This window comes from Mycteria americana, chromosome 7 (genome assembly GCF_035582795.1).
Source record: "Mycteria americana isolate JAX WOST 10 ecotype Jacksonville Zoo and Gardens chromosome 7, USCA_MyAme_1.0, whole genome shotgun sequence".
NCBI lineage: Eukaryota > Metazoa > Chordata > Aves > Ciconiiformes > Ciconiidae > Mycteria > Mycteria americana.
The window spans coordinates 431414-455537 of record NC_134371.1 but is presented as its reverse complement, the minus strand read 5'-3'; the positions used below and the strand labels follow the sequence as shown (position 1 = coordinate 455537).

The 24124-nt window shown below is 38.6% G+C and overlaps 1 protein-coding gene across 2 annotated transcripts in view; it reads right to left on the bottom strand.

Annotated features, from left to right (window-relative positions):
• RNF13 (ring finger protein 13) overlaps positions 1-24124 on the bottom strand; it is a 45089-nt gene that overhangs the window by 2801 nt on the left and 18164 nt on the right. For both annotated transcript variants that reach the window (XM_075506674.1, XM_075506675.1), the window contains 5 exons: positions 22188-22275; positions 20257-20347; positions 18793-18898; positions 13530-13623; positions 405-485 (listed from right to left, as the gene is read on the bottom strand). In XM_075506674.1, the coding sequence (XP_075362789.1) occupies positions 405-485; positions 13530-13623; positions 18793-18898; positions 20257-20347; positions 22188-22275 (460 nt within the window). The remainder of the gene's footprint in view (positions 1-404; positions 486-13529; positions 13624-18792; positions 18899-20256; positions 20348-22187; positions 22276-24124) is intronic.

Below are 24124 nucleotides of genomic sequence, written 5' to 3'. Positions count from 1 at the left end.
TCAGGCTACAGGACAGACTATACCCTTCATCCGTACCTCTGTAACTAATAGCTGAATTACGTTTTAGGTTTTAATTGTCTTGGACAAAGTGAAAGCCTGTTTTTTTTAACATAAAAAGTAACTCTGGAATGTGTTTCTCTATTAAATACAGACATTTAGGGGACAGTGTCAAGCCCAGATTTTCTTTAATGTGTATATCCAAAGAAAAATGCAAAGTGGGAATGCTAGCCTTTTGCTTTTAAAAAGAGAAAAGTTTGCTCTTTTCCCAATTTGTATGTACACTCCTGCATATTAGCAAAAATAAATTTTATAAATCGTCAATAAACATACTCACTATGGGTTTGAGACATGGTGTTTGAGAGCTGTTTTAATACAAATACCAAACCTACAATACAGCTGCTTACCATGAGAACATGGAAGGATTCTGAGCTTGTCTCCATCCTCATATTCATCCAGACAAATGGCACATACGTCGTATTCATCTCCTACAGCACATAAGTGAGAATCAGTTTAACAACTTCAGAAGATTTGCAACAGGCCTTTTCCGACACGTGCATACAGGGTCTCTCGGTTAGTTCCACAGGTTGAAGAAACTATTACTCTTCCCTGTCCATGCAAGGGGCAGGTTCTTTGAAGCTATACAGCTGACTGCTATATTTCTCTCCTTATTAGGACTATAGCTCATTCACTTTCCCTTCAGGTTAATAAAAATGTTTTAAACTGTGTGAAGTGCTATCTCTATAATATTATATAATTCTTTTTAAAAGTACGATAAAAGGACTTAAAGCATAGGATTCACTTTACAGGTATTAATAAGTTCTTGAGAAAACTTAGGCAGAAAAATAGCAACAAAGACAACTGGGTAAAAAAAGCAGCATAATAATCAAGAATGATAGTCTAGTCACAGGAGAAAGTTTACATTATTTTGCAATTCAAACCTCACAAATAAGATGTACATTACTGACAGTACTGACATTATATACACTGCTGTGATACATTATATGACCAAAATATAAACACTTTTAGAAGTCAATTTATTCCTGTTTCGTTTTTATCAAGGGCTTTACAACATGGTCCTTTCATCAATCCAAATGGTTCTTTCCAATTTCCTGGGAGACGCTGGCCCTCTAAAGTCTGTAGTTACACCAACAGCTTATGTCCTTGTCGTGGTTTCGGCCCGGTGGGCAGCTCAGCCCTTCCCAGCTGCTCGCTCCCTCCCCACAGTGGGATGGGGGAGAGAATTAGAAGGGTAAGAGTGAGAAAACTCGTGGGTTGAGATAAAGACAGTTTAATAGGGAAAGCAAAAGCCACGCACACAAGCAAAGCACGGCATTCCTTCACTCCTTCCCTTGGGCAGGCAGGTGCTCAGTCATCTCCAGGAAAGCAGGGCTCCATCATGCCTAACGGTGACTTGGGAAGACAAACACCATCACTCCGAATGTCCCCCCCTTCCTTCTTCTTCCCCAGCTTTATATACTGAGCATGACGCCATACGGCGTGGGATAGCCCTTTGGGCAGCTGGGCTCAGCTGTCCCAGCCGTGTCCCCTCCCAGCTGCTTGTGCAGCCCCAGCCCCCTCGCTGGTGGGGTGGGGCGAGAGGCAGAAAAGGCCTTGACGCTGTGTAAGCACCGCTCAGCAATAACTAACACTCCCCTGTAAAACATCACTGTTCCCAACACAAATCCAAAACACAGCCTCGTACTAGCTGCTATGAAGAAAGTTAACTCTACCCCAGCCAAAACCAGTACAGCCCTTTTCACAGATGAAGTTACTGCGAAAAAAGTTGTAAAATACCACAATTTTCAATGTCAACTTTCTCCTCCTAACCTGTGTGTCCTTGAGTATTTATATTCAAAATTTAGACAGACTTCTTGTCCTGTCACGGGGCACCACTGGAAAGAGCCTGGCTCCGTCCTCTTTGCACCCTCCCTGCAGGTGTTTGTGCACATTGATGGGATCCCCCTGAGCCTGCTCTTCCCCGGGCTGAACAGTCCCAGCTCTCTCAGCCTTTCCTCGTAGGAGAGATGCTCCAGCCCACTAATCATCTTTGTGGCCTCTCACTGGACTCTCTCCAGTAGCTCCATGTCTCTCCTGTACTGGGAAGCCCAGAACTGGACACAGTACCCCAGATGTGGCCTTACCAGTGCTGACCTTATTCCATCTTTGTTTCCTTAGCTTCAGAAACTTAAGTCCAACAGCCTTCAGCCTTACCAACATCTGGTACAACTGCTGGAGCTAGAAAACTTCAGAACTTACTCCACAAACGTGTACATTCACGATGTGAGTGCATGTGTGTTTCTCAAGATAGCTGAAGGCACTTGCTTGTTAGCCTAATTCTTCAAAGGTGGCACAATATCCAGAATAACAACATTTCTTGCAGATCTCCGTTTCATACATACGTAATGCTTTTCACAGTTACACAGCAGGTATTTTTGTTGGCAAAGGGGTGGAGAAACTGGTGAAGAGAACAGCCTAGAGATGTTGGCAAAAGACGAAACAATAGAAAGCAGAACAAAGGAGTGAGAGAACAAACACAAATCCATGGTATGTTTCTTAAATTTAAACTACCTCCCTCAATGCACATGGATTCAAAGACATCTCTCTCTCCGAGCAAGGACAGAAAGTCTTGAACCTCTTGGTGCCTTCCTTGCCCCTCCAAATCTAGGATTGTCTTCTGTGAAGTATATACAAGCTCAACAGAAGGGGAGGAGAGTGCCCTTTCCAGAGTGGCCCATAACATAAATTAGGACACTTAATGAATGATAAGTTATGTAAATAAAGAGAAAACAGGATCAAATATAGCATAGTCATAGTAAAGGTAGACAACGCCTTTGCAAACTGATTGCTAGAAATAAGAAATATGGCACATTTTATCTATGTGGACTTTAGTCTAACATTCAGTAAAGTTCTATGTGTGAAATGATCATTCCTAGTCAGTAAGATTAGCGAGGATTAGTAGAGGGAGCTGAATAAATGGAAGTTGCTATTGGTGGTGTTGGAAGTTCATTAGGCTGGAGGAGAGTTATCGGTATTGCCTCTTTACAAAATTGCTTTGGAACAGTATTGATACAAAACCAAGGAGCGTATCAATTATCCATATAGAGTGTATCAATTATACATATACGAGACACGATTAAGTACACATCATCAAGAGGGTAAGTGGGATAGCACAGAAAAATCTGTAAATCTGGAATAATGGTACATGAATGAAATTCAGTACTATAACATGCAAGTGCATCCAATTAGGGGTTATGTCCTTGGAAATTTTTAGCTGAGATTTCATCAGTTATAAACAATTGAGAGGAAACAGAGTGTATTGGTGGATCACTACAGTGTTCCCAATGTGATACAACTGGGAGAAAGAAAAAAGCAACAGTAGGAAGCATCAAGAGTAGTCTTTCCAGAACCGGTAAGTTCTCTTCAGGAGTCTGTAATGTGGCCACCCATATCCTCAAAAGACTAATTCAAACAGAAACAAAGAAAGAATATTATGATCACATAACAGAGAAACTATGATGCAAGGAAAAAAAAAATAGCCTGATAATTTTAATCTAACAATTGGAAGGCTGAAAGGGGATTCAGCTTTCTCTACAAACAACACAGAGGAGCAATAGCGGGGGGGGGAGGGGGAGAAGAGCTATCATCTGACCAGGAGTCATTAGGTTGGAAGTGAAAAGAAAACTTGACCATTGGAGCAGTTATATTCTGAACTAGCCTTTCAGGACCCACCAGAAGGTAATCATGGTAAAGGGATAACCCCATCCTTTCCCCAAACCTAGTTTTAGGTCAAGGCTTTAGATATGTGACACAGGAAGTTCCTAAGAGAATAGCATCTGGAAGGAGATGGAAATGGACATCTTAATCCTCGAAGACAATGGAGGGAACTGAACCTAGATCCCCCAATTCCTGTCTAAGACTGCCAATTACTAGGCTATATTATTAAAGGTGAGTAGTGCAAAGTACATCTTTTAAAATACAGAGGTAGCTACATTTAATTTTGTAAGGAGCCATATTTCATTATACGTCTTGTGAATACTGACCTGATCAAGCCCTGAGAGGGACTTAAGCAGCGAAAGGGTCCCTGTCACCGTTTGGATCCCTTGCTTTGACATGAGCTGGGTTGAGTATCTGCTCAGCTCTGTCAAGGCTGGAAGAGTTCTGGCCATGTGCACAAAGCCACTGCATCTGCAAAAGTTGGTGAACTCTTCTTTCATACACCTCTTGCAACTTAGACACATCCAGTGCTGCTACTCACTATTTCCAGATGGCATTTCTCCTATTACGCCATTAGCACTTTATTTAGACAACTGAACCCTTCTATCTTAACACTGTCCAGTACTGCACTGTCTCTTCACAAGCAGCTGCTTGCTAGGGCTGCACGCTCTCCTGACCATGAAGCGTTCGTTAGATGCCCAAACTACAGTGTACCAGAAAAAAATTAGTCTGGCCCAGCCCGCCTCTCCCCCTATAAAGTTCTCCCTGTCACACGGCTAGAAGCACATGTGCCAGCAGACTACACTGCAAGCTTTCCTATCACTTGACTAACACATGTTTGGTTGAGGGACTGGATAGTTACAGGGTCAAATCATCCAATGAGTATTTGTACATCCTATCATAAGGGCAGTCATCTGCTCAACATGTGGTGTTAGGGTGCCTGCATCCTGGTTATACACTTTGTGATAAGGAAAGGCACCAATGATAGTGCCTCAGGAAAAAAAAAAAATTGATATGGCCCATGTTGCCCAAAGGATGGACACCCCAGATACAGCCTGCAACACCCTGGGGGTGGCCCCAATGAACTATGTCACTCTCTGCACATTTTGGCCAAGTATTTCTAAGAGCAGTCCTAGCCCACCAAGTCTGCCTGTTCCCAACCTGTACTGTCTTCACAGCTGCTTCTTAATTTCCCAGTGCTCAGCAGTTTACATTTTCACCATCTTCAGGGCTAGCTAAGATCCTGGGTTTTACCATACAGCAGAGGAGCTAGGGAAGTGAGGAGATGTAGATCCCATCAGAAAGAGTATGTGCAGAGAAGGTTCACTCTCTCATATACCAAAATACAAATGGGAAAAGGCATACAGCAAGGCAGAGACCCCTGTAAGAGAAATGAGGCCCCTGTGATCTTGTCACCTCAAGGTAAAAGAAAGAAGGGCTGAGATGGCATATCTTGTTCCCAGTGCCCCTCAGGGCAGCTTTCCCCATCTCCTCCCAGCCTCTTCCAGTTCCTTCCAAATTCCACCTAACCTGAGCCCCATCTATCCCACAAATGTTACCTCATCAGTCATCCTCACAACTCAACTCTCTACTCCCATTCCCCACAGTGTCACCTTAATCTTCTCCCAGTAAACTTCCATCAAGTCTTCTGGACTATCTGCTGCACTAAAACTTCATTGCTGCACATCACTCTGAGGTTTGACATTGGAGATGTCAGACGTAAGTGCGTAAAACTGATGTGTGCTAGGGCTAGAGTTAATAGGCACAACAAGAACCTCTCACGTACTTAGTTCACCTTTCAACGTACACATATCACACAGAGTAATCTGCAACACAACACTGTTTAGCGCAAATTTAGATTTTTTTTTTGAATAGCAATTCCCATATTACTTCCCAAAGCACTGTCCAGATTACATACCTGAGACTGAGATAAACTGGGGACAAATCAGAGCCACAGTTCACACTCCAAGCTTGTTCAAAAGAGTTGATGTAATACACAAGTTGTCAAAGTGTTGTTTTGGGGGAAAGGTGGAAATAACGGAGCAGATTTTGATAACATGTAGCTACAGCAGACCCATGTTTGGGTCATGAGCTTACCCTTTGTTATCAAGAAGCTCGCAAATGAAGGAAGCAGGCAGATTTTGCATTACGCAGAAGAGACGTCCTTTCAACACAAAAGCTCAAACAGTAGCAGAACTTTCCCTTTACTGTAATGAAACTACATGGCAGGAGAGAATTTCTGGAAACTCAGCTCAAAATTTGTTTTGATACCATGCTGCTAAACCCAATGCTTTTCTACAGATGGCAAAATTAGCTACATTAGGTATTTAGAGTCAGTTTTCAAAGAAAAACTTGGTTTTCATATGCAACTCAGCATGGTTGTTCTGCATCTGCTCAGTGCATGTAAGGAGACTAAGTACATCACAGTAGGAAAATTAGGAGCTGTGCCCCAGCAACGAAGGAGCTGAGCTTTCCAAGGAAGCTGCAGAAAGCTAACAGAAATAACACCAGTGACTCACCAGTGAGGTAGAGGCACAAAAGATGAATCGCTATCGCCAGCTCAAATTTCGAGCATTACATGAAACTCAGTTTTTGGGGAAAGAGAATCCACAAAATGAAGTTGTTCAGTGACAGAAAAGAGGCAAAGATGTACTATTTTTATGTTTATGTGTTCAGAATAAGATCATTAATTAAAAAAGCACAAATGTTAAAAATCCAAGACAAAGTTCTAAAAACCAACTTGACCAGGATTTTTCATTAACTGTGTAACAATATACTTTGCCAAGAAAAATAAACTTTCTTTGCAGATGTAAAAAAAAAAAAAATCTTAAGCATTTTTAATTCAAAAATGCAGAAAACGGTCAAATAAATGCAGCATAACAGCTTTTCCCATTTAGTCTGTAAACAGTCTTTAACTTGCATGATTAGTCTTGATCATGTTTAAATACTTTCTCATTTAAAAAAAATCATAAAAAACAAACCGAAGAATTACAGTAGTAGCCTAATAGCATTCATATATTCATACAGAAGTAACTGTAGCTTCAGCTTTTAAATAAGGACATGGCTTACATTCCACATTACCAGAAGAGCAGGCAAGTACTCCTCAGCCTTGATTCAGGATTTTTGCAAGCCTTTTTCAGATGTTAACAAAAGTGAGCTAAGAACTGAGCCAGCTCATTAACAATAGGGCTGTTTAATTTATCTGAATTTGTGTTTAGCCACATTATTAGCAGGTGCCTTTTGCATCATTCCAATGTCAAAATACCATTGACTATGATGTAAAAAATCAAGATAATACTGGATTGATTTTTGTAGTTCAGAGAATTATTTTACTATAGAATCCCATATTGTTGTGCACACAATTCTCTGAAGTCTATAGCAACTAACATTCTGTAGACTTAAAAATGTTCAGTATAAAGCATGTTCACTGAAATAGTTCTATTCTGGGCTTTTCTAAAGGTGCTGTCAATTTTTTTATAAATACATACAACACCTGGTGTTGTTTATCTAGAATCTCTCTTCTACAGGGTGGAAAATATGGAACAGGATCTTACCCAGAATCATGACTGTCATGTGTTGCTGTTCTGCTAAAATGATTTTTTTTTCTTAAGGACTTCAATACTTCAGAAGTACTACACACAAAATTGAAACTTGGCATCTATTGGAGATGAAAACAGAAGCAACATATAGCATTTGAAGGGCTATCGATTGTGGTACTAGGTAAGGTATATATTTGGAAGGTGGTAAGGGAAGCCTACTTGCATACAATTCCTTTCTTGCCTCATTCATAAGGCTTGCTCTTGTATTCCCTGTGCAACCTAAACTCTCCAAATAAGCAAAGGAATACAAAATGAGCCCTCTCATTTTACCAAAATATTGGTTACACCTGATTTCTCATATTTTGATGGCCATGACAGAATTTCTACTGAATCTATCTTTTGCCTGTGCCTAACACTTCCACTTTAAAAGAAAAAAAACAGAACAAAAACTTGTAACCATCCTCCCTTCCAAAGGTATAAAACCAATAAAATATTTTAAATAGCACTCAATTACATAGCAGATACAAAACCAAGGCACATAAGAGATCCTTAGAAGGCAAGTTCTGCACATTATTAAAAGGATTTATCTATTTGTGTGTGTAAAATAGATGCTAAAAACTATTCACACCTACATAATAACAGACGGATCTCTAATGCAGTAAAGTCTTGTGTTACCTACTACCCGACTTCTGCATTATTATAGATAACACTAAACAAACCAGCCAGCCAGCAGTAGGGGTACAATTAACAAAGATACAGCAAACTATTTAAATTACAGGTTTGCTAAAGCTAGTGGTTTGACAGGGAAAAAAGAAGAGAGGCAAGACCGCAGAGATAAGTGAAGAAGCACATATGCAATGTGCTCCACTATCAGCAAAGGTAAGTTATGGGGATTAGTACATATGCATGAATTACATTGCTTTCATTACAAACCAGAAAGGCAATAAAAGGAAGATTAATGAAAAAAAAAAAAAAACCAAACACAAAAACCCCCAAACAAACAAAACAAACAAAACCACACCACAAAAAACCACAGTATTGATAGAGCATTGTAAATTAAGTATTCAATTTCCACAAGACCACTGCAAAGTAGTAAATATTCTCAATCCTACTTTATAGGGATGGAAAAGAAAGCAGACAGAATTCTAATTATTTTTTCTTGGTACGCAGTAAATCAGAGCAGAAGTTGTAACTCAGGACCTCCCAGTTCATAGGTCTATTCTCCAAATAACAGAAATCCATGATTAAAACCAAATTCTCATCTGTTTCCCAAAAGATAAATTCCAAGGGCTTCTGTGGTGGCACAGAAAGTCTGTGAAATGTGGTTCATGTTACTTTTGTTAATATATAGCATTCAACATAAAGGCAAAGCTGATGACCGCCACTGGAAAATAACACTGCTGTAATATGGCATTTCAGAAAATAAACACAGTGGACATGAGAACCACTTATAAACACAGTTTTCCTGACAGTTAACATACAACCACTGGAGAAGATAAAGGGAAAGCAGGATAGAGAAAAAAACCTCATGGGCAGGTAGGAAAAGTCAGAGAGATTAAATGGAGTCCATCACTGCCAGACCTACATCACTGAAGTACGAGTTTTCGTCTAATGTTACACAGTGAAGTATTTCAGCTACAGCTTTTTTAAAAAATGACTTCCTCTTTTGCTATGACATTCCTTCTCTCTGTTGTTTCTATTAGTCAAACCATGTTTATGGATCAATTATAATCAGCACATTATTATCATGTTCAACACAGAAATGAATGTTAACTATCAGTCAGCACTGTCAAGGGCATCATATCTCAGAAAAAAAAAACCCAAAACCATTCAAATACAGCTGTCTCTCTTTCCCCACTAGTTGTTCAACATGTATAAGAAAGTCCTGAAAAACGCTAGCACACTGTTCTCGAGTAGGCTTACCTCACTGAGGCATTCCCTGGCAAATGAACAGCAGCACATTCGGAACGAAATGACGCCATGGTAAAGCATCACATCCATTTCTAGGCCAGGTAAATAGAGACAGAAAGTTTTCTCGGTAAGGCCGACGCTGAAGTTCTCAGCCACGGAGGCCACAGATCTCTCCAACAGCGTACTGGCGAACTACAACAAAGATACTTCTCTGGCTCTTGTCAAGGCCATGTATCCTGGCCTACCTCACCCAACTTCGCAGCCCCGTCTTCCCTTGCACAGTAACTTGCAACGAGCCTCAGCCCAACTGCTTCACCTGCACCCACTGGATCCATCAACTGCAGTCCATCTCCTACATTCCTCCAGCAGGTCATCACACAAATTAATTAACGTCCTTACCCAGATTCTTGCTCTCATTGTGGCTTGGGGAAGGGAGGCAAGCCCACGCAGCGGCCAGGACAGAAACGCCAGCCCTCCTCAGCGCTGAGACCTGTCCGATTTCTGTGAACCCTCGAGCCTCCCTGACTAGTCTCCAAGTTAGTTTCACCTCTGTGACTACATGCCCCTCAAAGAACAGAAGATTTACTTCTAAAAAGGGACGCTTTGCAGACATCTTTTTCTCAAATACCCGTTACTGTATTTTAGAAGCTGGCCCACAACCACCAAAAATCGGGGGGAAAAAAGAAGTACGGAAACTGTTGCAAAATAAAGTATCTTGCCTAAATAAACTGTGTATGAAAAGTCTTTAGTAAGCAAAATTATCTTCTAACTACTTGGCACATATAAATTAAAAAAAAAAAAGTTTTCAGAAACACAGAATTACCCATCCACATATGTGTATGGGACTTGTGAACAATGAAAAATGCAAAAATAAAACTGCCAAGACGCTGGTAGACCTTATGACTTGTTTTCTCTATTAGACCATAACTGTGCTGTGCAGTCAAGCAGATAGGTCAGTAAAGAACAGGAATTAGATCAGTTATAATCCCATTTGCAGGGGAAAAAAAAAAATCAGTTTAGGAATACACAGTAAACTGCAGAACTGCACTTACTCTGAAGCAGGTTTTTAAAAGGCATTGAGATACATCTATTTCCCACCATTGCTCAATCATATGTCTGCATATAAAGATAAGTACACAAAAATTCAATACACATGATACTTAAAAATATGTATTTGCTTAAAATGACACATACTCTTACAGCTTCTTATTTGTCACATATGGTGGGGGTTTTTTCTATCCTATATTTTTTCTAAGCTATTATTCTTCAGAATATTCAGATTTTCTAATGATCAAATTACAGGCACATTAAATGGATTTGTCTTTTTTGCGGTGTTCACTTTTGTTATAAAGACATCATACAAAAGGTATCTGCTCCCACTGACTTTTGTATGACCAAAATGTAATCCATTTTGTAAGGAACCACAACACACCTGCCCCAAAACTCTTCCAGTGCAGAAAACAGATTTTGATACAGCGTACGTTGCATTCTGTGGAATTATTCAAAGGTGAGGCATGTTGATTAGGACTTGGCAAAGACAGTGATGCCACATCTTTTGTTACTGCATGCTCTACTCATTACAGCAATGCTAAGTGCCTGATCTAAAGCCTACTGAAACTAGTAAATAATTCCCATGCGTTACAGTGGTATTTGACTCAAATCCTATTTAGAGATGATTCATGTATTTTCTGTGTTAACAATTCTTTAGGTATGTTGTGCAATCACCCGATAGAACAATCATCTTCATTACATCATCGTTTGCCCATCAACCTATTAAATTCTAGAAATCCACTAACACCAGCTTTCCCTTAAAAACCCTTTTACAGTACAGTGAAACCATTTATTAGGCAGTGATTCGTGATACAAAAAGCAGTGCGAGAAAGGGAAGAACCAGTAGCTATGGTGTCTTAGCTTCAGTATTTGACTAATGTTTCAATCTGTTTCAGTATGAACAGATTTTTGGAGTCAAAAGAAAATCCAGCATTCCTAAAAACAGGATTACAGTCCACAGCAGTTACTTTCACCTATCCTTCTGAAGCAAAAGGTAAGATTGTTTGGGTATATCATCAAGACGACTGAAGTGAATGGATTTTGCAATAATGTCTTGAGAAATCCTATCTTTCACAAAGCAGCATGAAATAATATATTTTTATTGTAGTTGCCAAAGGTAACATACTGCAAGTACTGGGTCAAATTTTGTCCTTTTAGTAAAAGGACTTGGAGAAAGTAATGTAAGGGATTAATTTCACAGCAGCAGAACCAAAGTGATCATTCACTTAAAGAAACTGAAGTCCTAGTTGAAAAAATAAGCTTTCTGTTCTGTTTTTCCTAAGCCACTGAAATGCAGCAGATACCTGGACATTTACAGCCAGGTTTACTTTACAATGACTGACCAAGCTCCAAACAATTCATATTGTGCAAGATTCAGCAAAAGCAAAGAGAAAGGAGAATGAGGAAAACAGCAATAAGATATTTTCATACACTGGCTACTTAGTCATGCAATTCTAAGACAGTTATTAGAGGTGCACACAATTAACTGAAAAAGACATTAACTGACTTTCTTGAAACAACTTTTTCCTTGCAAATTTCTCGTCAAAGTACAACATAATTTACTTTGTATTTTTATTCTAATTAGATTTCATAGGGAATCAGTAAGAGGAAACAAAATTAATATTAGCTTTATTGGCTTAAGATAATTTTTTAGAGTTAATTTAAATCCATAGCAATAGGTCATTATAGCAAGGTTCAGTCAACCCTGCAGAGGAAAACAGTTTGGTTTTTTTTTTTTCCTTTTTTTTTTTCCTATGAGGCTGACTAACATTGCACAAATACTGTATCTGCTCAAATTGAACATCTGCTTTGCACAAAGTGAGAGCAATGTAATTAATAATGCAGGCTGGCTTTATCAAGGGCAAAGAACAGTAAGTGGTTCTATCCTTGAATCCAGGCATATCCCCTAACATGGTCTTTGTGCCTCGGCAAATACATTCTCTACTGACACGTGTTATGTAGTAATCAATCATTTCAATTAAGTACTTTTTCCACCTTTTCTTCTCATACTTTGCAATAGCTTGTATGAATGAACAAACAGATGGCAAAATGGTAACACATTTAAAAAACAAAATGGAGAAGAAAAGTAGCAGATTTTTTTTCTATTTCTAAGGAGTAGGACTCCTTAAAACTCCTCTCAACAGAGAAGGACTTATGGCAGCTTCTCTATTTCATTGAATAAAGTAACTTACTACAGCTTGTCATTAGATCTTGCATAAAATTAATCACTACAAAGAATGACAACAACAAGTATTTTGGCATTAAATTTGAATTGCTCTTGCCCTCACAGAAGTATTGCGATTGAATGAAAGAACCACTCCTCTTGGAAAAGGAGACAAACTATATCCACAAGATAGTTTTGTTTTTATGGACTCTACAATGTCAGGCAACTTAACATGCCACTAGTATTTAATCAATTTCCAGACAAATAATCATAGAATGGTTTGGATTGGAAGGGACCTTTAAAGGCCATCTAGTCCAACCCCCCTGCCGTGAGCAGGGCCATCTTCAACTAGATCAGGCTGCTCAGAGCCCTGTCCAACCTGACCTTGAATGTTTCCAGGGATGGGGCATCTGCCACCTCTCTGGGCAACCTGGGCCAGGGTTTCACCACCCTCAGCATAAAAAATTTCTTCCTTATATCTAGTCTGAGTCTACCCTCTTTTAGTTTAAAACCATTACCCCTTGTCCTATCTTAACAGGTCCTGCTAAAAAGTTTGTCCCCGTGTTTCTTATAGGCCCCCTTTAAGTACTGAAAGGCTGCAGTAAGGTCTCCCCGGAGCCTTCTCTTCTCCAGGCTGAACAACCCCAACTCTCTCAGACTGTCCTCACAGGAGAGGTGTTTCACCCCTCTGACCATTTTTGTGGTCTCCCCTGGACCCACTCCAGCAGGTCCATGTCTTTCTTGTACTGAGGACTCCAGAGCTGGATGCAGTACTGCCGGTGGGGGTTCCAAATAATGGAAATAATGCACCACAGTGATTGACTGCTGTGGTCACTGTTAATGAGAGCGCAACAAGGAAGTTTTGTGGAATTTCTGTACTGATTTTGTGGTATATTAAGCAACATTTTAATTCTCAGCCTCAGTCTGCATATGGTGTCTGCTCTGCTGCCATTAAAGAAATGTTAGAACTCCTCTATTTCAGTGAGAACAGGGTCAAGTCAAATTTTTTGTGTGCTTGCACTCCAAACTCTATCATCTATTTCAAGCATACTCAAAATTATCTCCAGAACTACAAACCCCCTCAATTTAGAGGTTTTTTGGTGTTAAAAACAATGGGGTCTAATTAGTTAGACAAAGAATGATCCACTTGCCTTTCTTAAATTTATGTACAGGAAGTTTCTTAAGCTGATCCTTCCTAAGCCGATTCCTTCTTGCTCTGTGTCTGTCTTGTACGAATTTTGTGATCTGGAAACAGACATAAGTAAGACAACATGAATAGTAAGTTAAAACAATAAAAGAAAAATAAAAGTTTTGATTTACAAGTCTTCACAGTAAGTCAGTCAAAAGGGAAGCCCAGTTCAAACTGAATCACCTCTTCCCTTGCCCAGACTCAAGGATGAAGCCAAACAAGCCTAAAGGATGTTATGACCATGGCATTTGAGACTGAAAAGACACAAGATATTTTTGGAAAGGAAATAAAAATAAAAATTATGTCCATACTACATAAAACAATGGCCATTGCTGCAATCCTCTACCGAGGCCCATATACAGTGGGATGGCACATTTCAGAGCAAAACACAATTCATTAGGTTTGACTGGTTTTGCTTACAGTTTTAGATTATTACAGCTCTTTTAGAGGACTATTCCCATGTTCATCAGAACTGTTTTCATAGTATCTAGATGTAATTTGGGGACGAGTAAAGGGGTTACTTGCTTCAAGCCACAGGTACGTGCTGTCTTCAACTATACTAAAGATTCTGTTTCCATTTTCTTAATCATCCCTAATGCTATTTCTGTTCAGTTTCTAATTCTAGCATCTGTGGTATGACATTCTTTTTCAAATATGATGACAAACAAACAAACAAACAAAATTACCTTAACCAAAGTATACACACTAACAAGTCTTTTGAAATCTGCAGAGGTGCTCTACACCTACCTATGCTGTGGATAAGGTAAACACCAAGAGAGCATTAATGTTATAAACAGCATTAATGTCTCTCACTTTAGGAATCCCTGAAAGGCACTGATATACTTCACAACAGATACATACATTCATACTTTTTTAAAAATAATGTTATGGACAAATATTGTTAGGACCATTTGAAACTGTAATTGGTTTTGGCAAAATAAAGTTTATTTATCCTTCTGCATCACACCTGGCTTCACTTTTTAAGCATGTTTGGATCTAAACGGTTCATTTGGACTCTTTTTACCCCTGCTAAACAATGAGCTGTATGCATAAACTGCAGTTTTTCTGCTGTAATTCAGGTACTTAGTAACAATCAGAGAGTCTCACATTCATTTCTTAGTTAAAACCAAGATTTCCTGAAAGAAGCAGGGGCGAAACCACAAATGAATGAGGACTAAATCCAACCTGAAACCTCCCTGGGATCAAGTTCACTGCACCAATTAATTGTCCAGTGCTCTAATCTATCAAGATCTCTCTGTTAAGGCCTCTCTACGCTCAACGGAATCAACATCTCCTAATTTAGTATCATTGGCAAACTTAGTGTGCACTCAACTCCTGTGTCCAGGTCATTGACAGAACCATTGAAAAGAACTGGCTGTGAAGCTGAACCCTGATGAACACCACTAGTGACTGGCTGGCAGCCAGATGTTACCCCATTTACTACAACTCTTCAGCCTAACCCTTCAGGCAACTGCTCACCCATTGTATTGCGTACGTGTCTAGCTTTATAGTGGCCATTTTGTCCAGAAGGATACTGTAAAAGACAGTATCAAAAGCTTTGCTAAAAAACAAACGAACGAAAACAAACAAACCCCAAAAACCACAACCCCACACATCCATTGCCTTCCCTTCATCCATTAGGTGGGTAACCTTGTTATAAAAGGGTATTAATTTAGTAAGGACTGACTTTCCCTTCATGAACCCACGTGAGCTTTGACCAATGACCGCATTGTCTTTCAAGTGTTTTTCAAGAACTCCCAGAATAATTTTCTCCATAATTTTACCAGGCAATGAAGCGAGACTGACAGGCCTATAACTACCAGGGTCTTCCTTTTTCATCTTCCTGAAAACAGGGCAAATAACATTTGCTAGGTTCAAGTCAACTGGGACCTCTCCAAATTCCCCAAGACTGTTGACAAAGAACTGAAAGAGGTCTCACAGTAACATTAGCCAACTCTTTCAGTACCCTGGGATGAACCCCATCAGGCCCCACAGACTTATGTGCATTCAATTGCAGCAGCAAATCCCGTACAAGTTCAAAGTCAACTGGGAGCTTATCACTCCCCCAGTTGCAGTCCTCCAACCCAGGGCTCCGGGGGTCCCAGGGCCCTTCATTGGTGTTAAAAAAAGACAACACCATCCACTTTATTAGTTTTTCCTCCAATCCTTACCCAGAGGCTCTCAGCCATTTCATCCCCAACAGCAAGTGCTGCGCAGTCCAACCCCTCCTTCACACAGAGTGCTACCCCTCGCCCCAAGAGCCTGTACCTGTCCATCACAGCATTCCAGTCGCAGGACTCTTCCCACTAAGTCTCCCTTCTGCCAACGATGTTGTAGCTCTAAGAGCGAACCAAAGCTTCTAGTTCCTCTTGTTTATTCCTCATACCATGTGCATTAGCGTGCGCACATTTCCGATGTGCCCCAGTGTACTCAGTACGTCGCGAAGCAGAGTGAAAGCCCTCACCAGCACACCGTCCTCAAGCATTGTCATGCTGCCCCATAGCTTATCACTAGCGAGCCTGATTTTATCCTGTCCCCCCTTCGAACCTGTGCTACGCTCTGGAAAACACTTGCAAACACCTCTCCCATTTTTTTTCCTCTCACAGTTTAACATGAGCCATGCAGACGGATTTTGGCATTTCCAACATTATATAACCTCTTTTCAAAACCCTCCAAACATCTGTCCCAAATACATAGTATAGGTAACCCTGACTTGCAGACATACAATATAATTTTCTCCTGGTTCCTGCCTGGTTTTCCTCTACAACGTGATTCTAAGACATGGAAATAACCATTCATCATAGCACTGACTACCTATTGACACTAACAGAAGAGAAATTCAGGTGTCTCAAAGCCTTTGCTTTTATAACTGGGACATATTTGGAAAAATAAATCTTAATCATAGTTTACAGACATGCCCTTTTTTACATTTCCTCACAGTGCATAAGCAAGGAAACTGGAGACGAGTTTAAATGCCTGAAATTTTCCTCACCAAATGTTTATTTCCCCTTCTCATAGCTAATCCTACCTCGCATCTGTTTATTCCTTTTGGATTGTACAGATTGTTCTTCCCTATATATTTTATTTGGAATCTGGAACTCTCAAATTCACACATTATGTAAAAAATTGTTTTAATTCAGAGTATCAGCATGCTGATACAAAAAGACCCAGCTCTTAAAAGGCAAATTTAAAAGAATCGGTATCTATGAAAGACAGTATATTTAGATTGGATGTAATGAATAAAGTTTTTATGATGCGGGTGGTGAGGCACTGGAACAGGTTGCCCAGTGAAGCTGTGGATGCCTCATCACTGGAAGGGTTCAAGGTCAGGTTGGATGGGGCGTGGACAATACGATTTTTAGAGGTCCCTTCTGACCCAAACCGTTCTGTGATTCTGTGTCTTCTGCTAAGAGAACTCACTTATGCCCCAAAGACAAACACTTTATGAATCTGTTTAGCTCGCTCCTATAATATTTGTAATGACACTTTTGATGCAGAAAACTGCTGTTTTCACAGTGAGAGAAACACTTGCAAATCTCAGGAGAGGTGGCCTTTCAGTGGGATTAGCCTTGTGTTTGTTACATAACTCTAGTTCCTTGCTAAAGTGACTGGTGCAAATTAGTCTGTAATTTAGTTCGTTTCTTGACCTGAAGATGATAGCACTGAAGTCCATAAGGAATATTTGCAACTAATTTAACATCATCTAAAAACAAAAGCAGCTGAACTAGTGAAAAACTCTGAAGCAAAATATGAAGAAATATCCTGGGAGTAAAAACCGCCTCTTTTACTTCTGAATTTCTACCGTGGTGGTCACGATAAGAGTCAAGCTCACACTCCTCATGACTGTAGTTTTCTCTTCAGTGGTAACCTTCTAAATCGCTCTTAAATAAGAGACCCCCTAACTATTCTTATTGCCTTTCTCTTCATTCTCTAATTAGTATCTTTCTGAAAAATGATGGATCAGTGCTTCGTACCACATTTTGAGAGGGTGCAAAGCCGGTACTAACGATTTTCAAAATGATACTACAGTCCCTTTCATAGCCTTCTTCATTGCATTTCTTAGATAACCAATATTTTGTTTGAATTTTCAACTTAGGTGCACTATAAGCAGATTATTAGTGAAGCTCAAGTTGGAATACTGATGGTCTCAGAACAACAGATGTTCACAAAATATTATCCCTGGTGACTGCTCTCCTTTAGAAATACCATCTCTCCTTATCTCAAACCGCTGACCTTCAGGATACAGTGATAAGGCTACACATTCACCTAATTAACTGAGACAAAGTCCTCTATGATCACCAGAAGGTGATCATAGGTTATCACCAGAGTATACCAGAGTATCACTGGTATACATCAGAGTATCACCAGAGTATACATCACCAAGCTTATCACCACAAGGTCAGACAAAGCACTGGTGAATTTTACATCGTCTCTAGTCGATCACTTCTGCTTTGTTTTCAGAAAGCTGCTGCAATTTTGATTGTGCCAAATGTGCCCAGGATTGTCAATTAAATATATAACTTGCAGTGCAAAAAACACTAACACAGAAAGAAATATTTTAAGAAAATATTATAGAACAGTTGATGCATTACTTGATTTTTATCAAAAGGTAAAATAATAAATTGGTCAGAGACCAGCAGAGATTCCAAAAAGTGGGATGCTAAGTATTCTGAAATATATAACTGTGCTATTTTCCCTTCTATAGGAGACGTGCCCAACTGAGAACCTCTATAGGCAACGTATATGCTGTAAGATATATGCTATCTGCTGTAACAGGTTCTGAGCTTGCTGACCGATTACTATACCTGCAGTAAAAAACGGTGAGACCTGCACTGTGGAACAGTGGGACTAATGTTTATTAAGCAGTACGAGTTTGGTAAGGTGGTAACACCCTCAGAGTACGAGAGCACAAGGACAGGTCATTCTTTATGGGGCAGAAAAGAAAGCACTTGTGCAGTGGAAGAGTAGCCATGAGGACAATCCTTTGTAAGTAGTCATATGCCAGGTAGAACATCCTAAGGGCTCCTAATATCCCTTTGCCAAAATTCTGCACCTGTTTATGGCACTGAGAAAATAAAGGATTACAGGTAAGCATGGTACAGGTATGTACAGTACACAAAGCTTTCGCTGTTCCTTTACTGTATCCCTTCATTTAACTTAAGTAAGTGACAGTTCTATGATGACCTGTTTGAAAGAAAAAAAACTTATTAAAAGAAGGAACTTACCATAAATATGACTATGAGAATAAGACAGATCCCTACTATTATTAGGAAAGGGATTAAGTAGTACTCCAAAGGAAGACTGAACTCTGGGATTAACACAACATGGCCACTGTGGGGAGAAAAAGATAACACTTTTAAATAGGTTAGAATTCAATGAACAATGAATGAAAGTATAAATACAATGAAAAAACCCATTAAAATAAAAGGTTATCGCTAGGCACACTAAAGGAATACCTACCTGTGCGCAACAACATAGAAAATTCAGCTGATATCCACATAATGTAAAGCCAATTAAATAAAAGGATAAAACAATGTTTCTTAGAACATTTTGGAGGTAAAACTACTTACTGACTTCAATCATAAATAAATCTAAAGCAACTAGGAAAATAACCCCATAGCTGTTTTGATAGCAGAATGAGAAAAATACAACATGACTATCAAAAGATACTGTGAAATCACTGGTATTTACTAAAGCATTTTGGGTTATAGAGGAGGTTTAGTTTCAAATCATGAAGCATGGTAAAGTGCACCCTTTGTCCTCTGGAGAGTCAATAAATTACAGTACAGTAACCAAAATCTTCCTAGAGAACCCAATACGGATGCTGGCAACTGGATATCAGAATGCTAGTATTTATTGATTCTTAAGGAAGTAAAATCCCATTATTATTCTGTGGGCAAAAGCAGTCAAACACCTGCGAAGGTACAATGTATAAAAGTGTTAGTAGGTCTATAACTACTACTCATGCGGAGCCACACTTATCAAGTAGTTTCATCAGCAAGGTGTCTATTTAAGAATGACACAATCTAGTTCTTCTGATTAATTTAGTGAAAGGACATCAGAGAGACCAGAAGAAGCAAGATCATTAGACTAATAATACAAAACACACCTCCTTATTCAAGATATATATCTTAAGCACCTTGTTCTCACAATGCTTTTCTTTTTGAAGTTTTAAACTTAAAAGCAGAACAGAAGCAGTGCAAACCTTATCACGCATCCTGATAGAATCATCTTAAATGCATCCTGCAGATTCACCTAGCATAGGAAGTTATCTCTGACTTGTTCTAGAACTATTAATAAAGGATGATTTTTATTTTTTTTTTAATTTAAAGACCAGCATCTGACTTCAATGGGAACTGACATATATTGTAAAAAGAACACACCCTTAGATCTGAAATACACATGCTCTCACATTTTAATGATTCCTGGATCATTAGCTAAACTCATATGTTTAATGCTATATGAAAATGAAAGGAGTAACATTTGATAAATATATGGTAACCCTCTTGTAGGAAAGCAATTTGTATTAATTTTTAAAATGCTTTCTGCACACTGCTCTCAGACACAAGGTTTCACCTGGAATACCTATAGCCTCTGTCATCACAACATCCTATTTTAAAGCCATAAATATTAAAAAGAGGCAATGACTTAATGCAAGGAATAACGCAGCTGCATGTGAGGTAACTTACCCCTTTTCGTAAGTAAATTCTTCTTTAAGAGAATTAGCTGATGTCTCGCCAATAAAGACAGAAGGAATGTCAATCTTCTTTAAAACCTCAACTGTATAAAAAGAGCAGGAAAATAAAACTATTAGTATGTGGACACTCTATGGGCACTCTTAAGACATAAGACTGGAACACTGTGAGACTATCACAACATGAAGACATATTTTAACATAATGACATATAGACTGATGCACATACATGCTACATCTTTATGTCATCTAAGAAGTTGTATTATTTTTCCTACCAAATATCTAGGGACTTTATTGCAGGTACAGAAATCAAAATTCTTCATGGAATATTTAAAAGGAGCATAAAACCAAAATATTTTAACAAAAAGAGAGGCATCACCAGAGTAAGTTTAACCAGAACATCATTCTTACTCGGAGACTTGATAAAGTAACACAGCTCCATTGGTTTCCAGAATTTCTGGCAACTTATATGATTTTGTGATCTGGTACTGTAAGTTTTAATTAATCTTTCTTCCCTCCTTTTTACCCCAAACATAAATGAACACACTGGAAACAGCAGTGGCTAGAAAAGGCCAAAAAGAAGAAAGAAGAGAATGAACAAATCCTACATCTTTATTTCAGTCTCAAGAAACTGGATGGAACTGTCTTCCCCTTCTCTGCTTGCTAGTGAAGGTAATAATAAGCTCAACAGATGCACACAAATGAAAAATTATTGAAAGATAAATCCCATATTCTAGAAAGCCTTCTCCTCTGCTTCACTTTATATTGATTTGCACCTCTGACTTATGCTTCATATTTAAGGGTCAAAGTATCTTGAGTTTAGTCAATACCAAAGCATTCAGGTTCCCCAAGGCAAAAGCATACATGGCTTAACGTCACCTCCCACTACCCATATCTGCATTTGTCATGAACTTGTTCTACTTTTTGATTTCTAAGTGAAACCTGAAAATAAGATTCACTTGGGTTGGGAATTCATTAAAAGCACTTTCATGTAGCTTTCTGGGCTACCCAGCTACCATTTAGTGTGCTGAAAGTTCACTTCCTAGTTTACTCAATGGTGTTTCTGTTTGGAAAGACTTTTTTTGTTCTCATTTATGTTCTTGTTCCATATTGAGCAAGCTCAAAAACTGGACAAAATAAAGAAATGCCACAAAGTCAGTCATAACAGCACTATAGACAAAAAACACATACCATAAAACAAAACCAACATTTTGACTAGATTACAAGGTGTTCTGAACATATTCACTCCATGAAAGGTTAAAATTGGAACAGCTAGCATCAGAATCAATCAGAAAATAGCACACTGGTCTCTAAACATTCTTCTTCCAACTGAAAATACGTACATGTAATATGTGTTCATATGAAATTAGAATCCATTTGTCCAAAGGAACAGAAAAACGTACAGAACAGTGTAACAACAAAATGGAACCACTAACAAATACGAAAAAGTCACATTTTAAAGTTTAATTTTAAAGATTTCCTTCCAAAAGAGTAGTGGTTTTTACTTTTCCTGTATTTCTACTTAATTAACAACACATCTGCAATTGTCCACATCAGTCACATACATCTATCTCATAAGTTTAACCATTTAACCCAGAACAGTTGAACTAAAATTTAAAGGAAAAGCAAAAGAAACACTCAGGGAATGTACAAACTTAATGCCACAAATAATACACAAGTATACATATATGTTCTTATACGAACATCTCCCATTTTAAAATGTTAAAAGCAGGAGGATTTTGCTGGTTGGGGTGGGTTTTTTCTGGGTTTTTTTGGTGGTGGTTTTCTTGTTCTGGGGTTTGTTTTGTTGTTTTTTTTTCTTTAAGTGCGAGTTCATCATAATACTTTATACTGATTTTAATACTGTACACTCTAGTGAGTGAAATGATTTTCAAACAGGAGAGAAGAAGTGATACCTGTACTTACTGTCGTTGGATCCCATGCTTATGAGGTCATCAGAATCAACATTGTGAACTATAGCTGCCTTGTATCCAGCCCTCTGTGCATTTAAAACCTGTAAGCCATGCAAAATACTTATTAGAAAGTCTACTGCTTCAAAATACAGTAACCTGTCTGTCCTCTCTAAGACAAGGTACACTTTCGGGAAGTTATGAATATTAGCACATCATCATTTGCACTTATAAAACAAGTGTCAACTTTCAAAATAAAATCATATAATTATTCTTATACTCATGTAATTATGTTATTTTTCCAGAAAAATAATTTCATATTGTATGCAGACAGTTTTTACATATAGTAAAAACAGGATTAAAAACTTTCTATGGGTAGATAAAAATAATATTTAATCATAATTGAAAATAAAGGCACTAACTTACTATGCTAAACTAGAAATTACCACTTGATAGCTCACGAAGTCACACGGGTAGTATCTTTTCTGTGCCTTTAGAGATGTAGAAATACCTTAGCTGACAGCCCAGGTATCAGAAGCTTTCTCATGGAAAAGTAAAAAATTATAAATACAGGTGCAAAACTATAAATATATTGTGTACCAGTTATGTTTCTGATACATACCGGCTTTTCTGTCAATACAAGCAAAGCCTAAGGTCCATGTAAATGGCATTTGCTGCAGTGACTATCACTAATGTAAGCATAACTAAGTCACAACTATTCATCTTGGATATTGCTTCTAATGCAACCATGACAGTATAAAAACTCATCACAAGATGCAAAAAGCACTAGAGAACCTTGAGGAACACTTGGGTTTCATTCTGTGCTCAACTCCTATTTAAAACTACGTAATAAGCTTGGCTATAGCTGGATAGACTTGCTCTGAATTGAGCTAATAGGGGACACGGTGATAGCTTTTATTTCCACTTAGATGCATGTATTTAAGAAGATTGTAATGCATATTTATGTAATGGACAAACAACCAACCATTAAGTACAACTGAACAAAAGATCACAGCTTTAAATACCCTTGAAACTGGAAAACAGTTGCAGCATTCAGCTACTATGGCATCACAACAGCTTTATTAATCAGTCAACACACACCAACTACAGCACCGCTCTTACAAACAAGCATACGTACAAACAAATATGGAACCCTGTCCTACACTAATTCACCAAGAAATCACCACCACCTCTCTTTTACAGCAGACTGTCATCACCAGATCTGAAAAACTCAGGGGAAAATTCTGGTGCACTTTTTCAAGACCTCTACCCTCAAAGTTAGGAGAAGGGAAAATATATGTATATATACACATACATACACACACACATATATATACATACACACACTCCCAACTTCTCTTCTTGAGAGACAAACAATAATGAGGAACATGAGTTGTAAAGCTGGAAAACTTCCACTGATTATTCCACAAAAGGTTCTCTAGGTCAACCTTGAAATACGAAGCCTTCTTGCATGCTGCATAACAGCAAAAATAGGCAAAAAAGAAAAAATGGCATGAGAATTTTAAATAAAGCAGTCACAAGTAAGGCAAGGAAAGGATTAAAAGCATTGAACATCTATCTGAACTTGTGACACCAAAAGGCAGTAATGGAGTCATCACGGATAACACACATCGCAAATCACCAAGTGCTGAAACTGAAGAAGGGGATACAAAAGTTCATGGAGTGACCTCAGCTTTAAAGCTCCCTAGTTATCATAGGTTCTTAATCTTCACATCCACATAAATGTCCTATGGTAATTAGGACAGTTTCTATGGTTTTTTTTTTTGTTTGCTCATTTTATTTCTTAAACATCATGTCCTGAATAGGCGCTTATTAACTGTCCATTATACATTGAACTATGTCCTTCAGGACAGGTAGTAAATAATTTATATTACGTAAGGAAATGTTTTAGTTCCCGACACACTTTTGCCACTTACTTATAACACAGGCCCT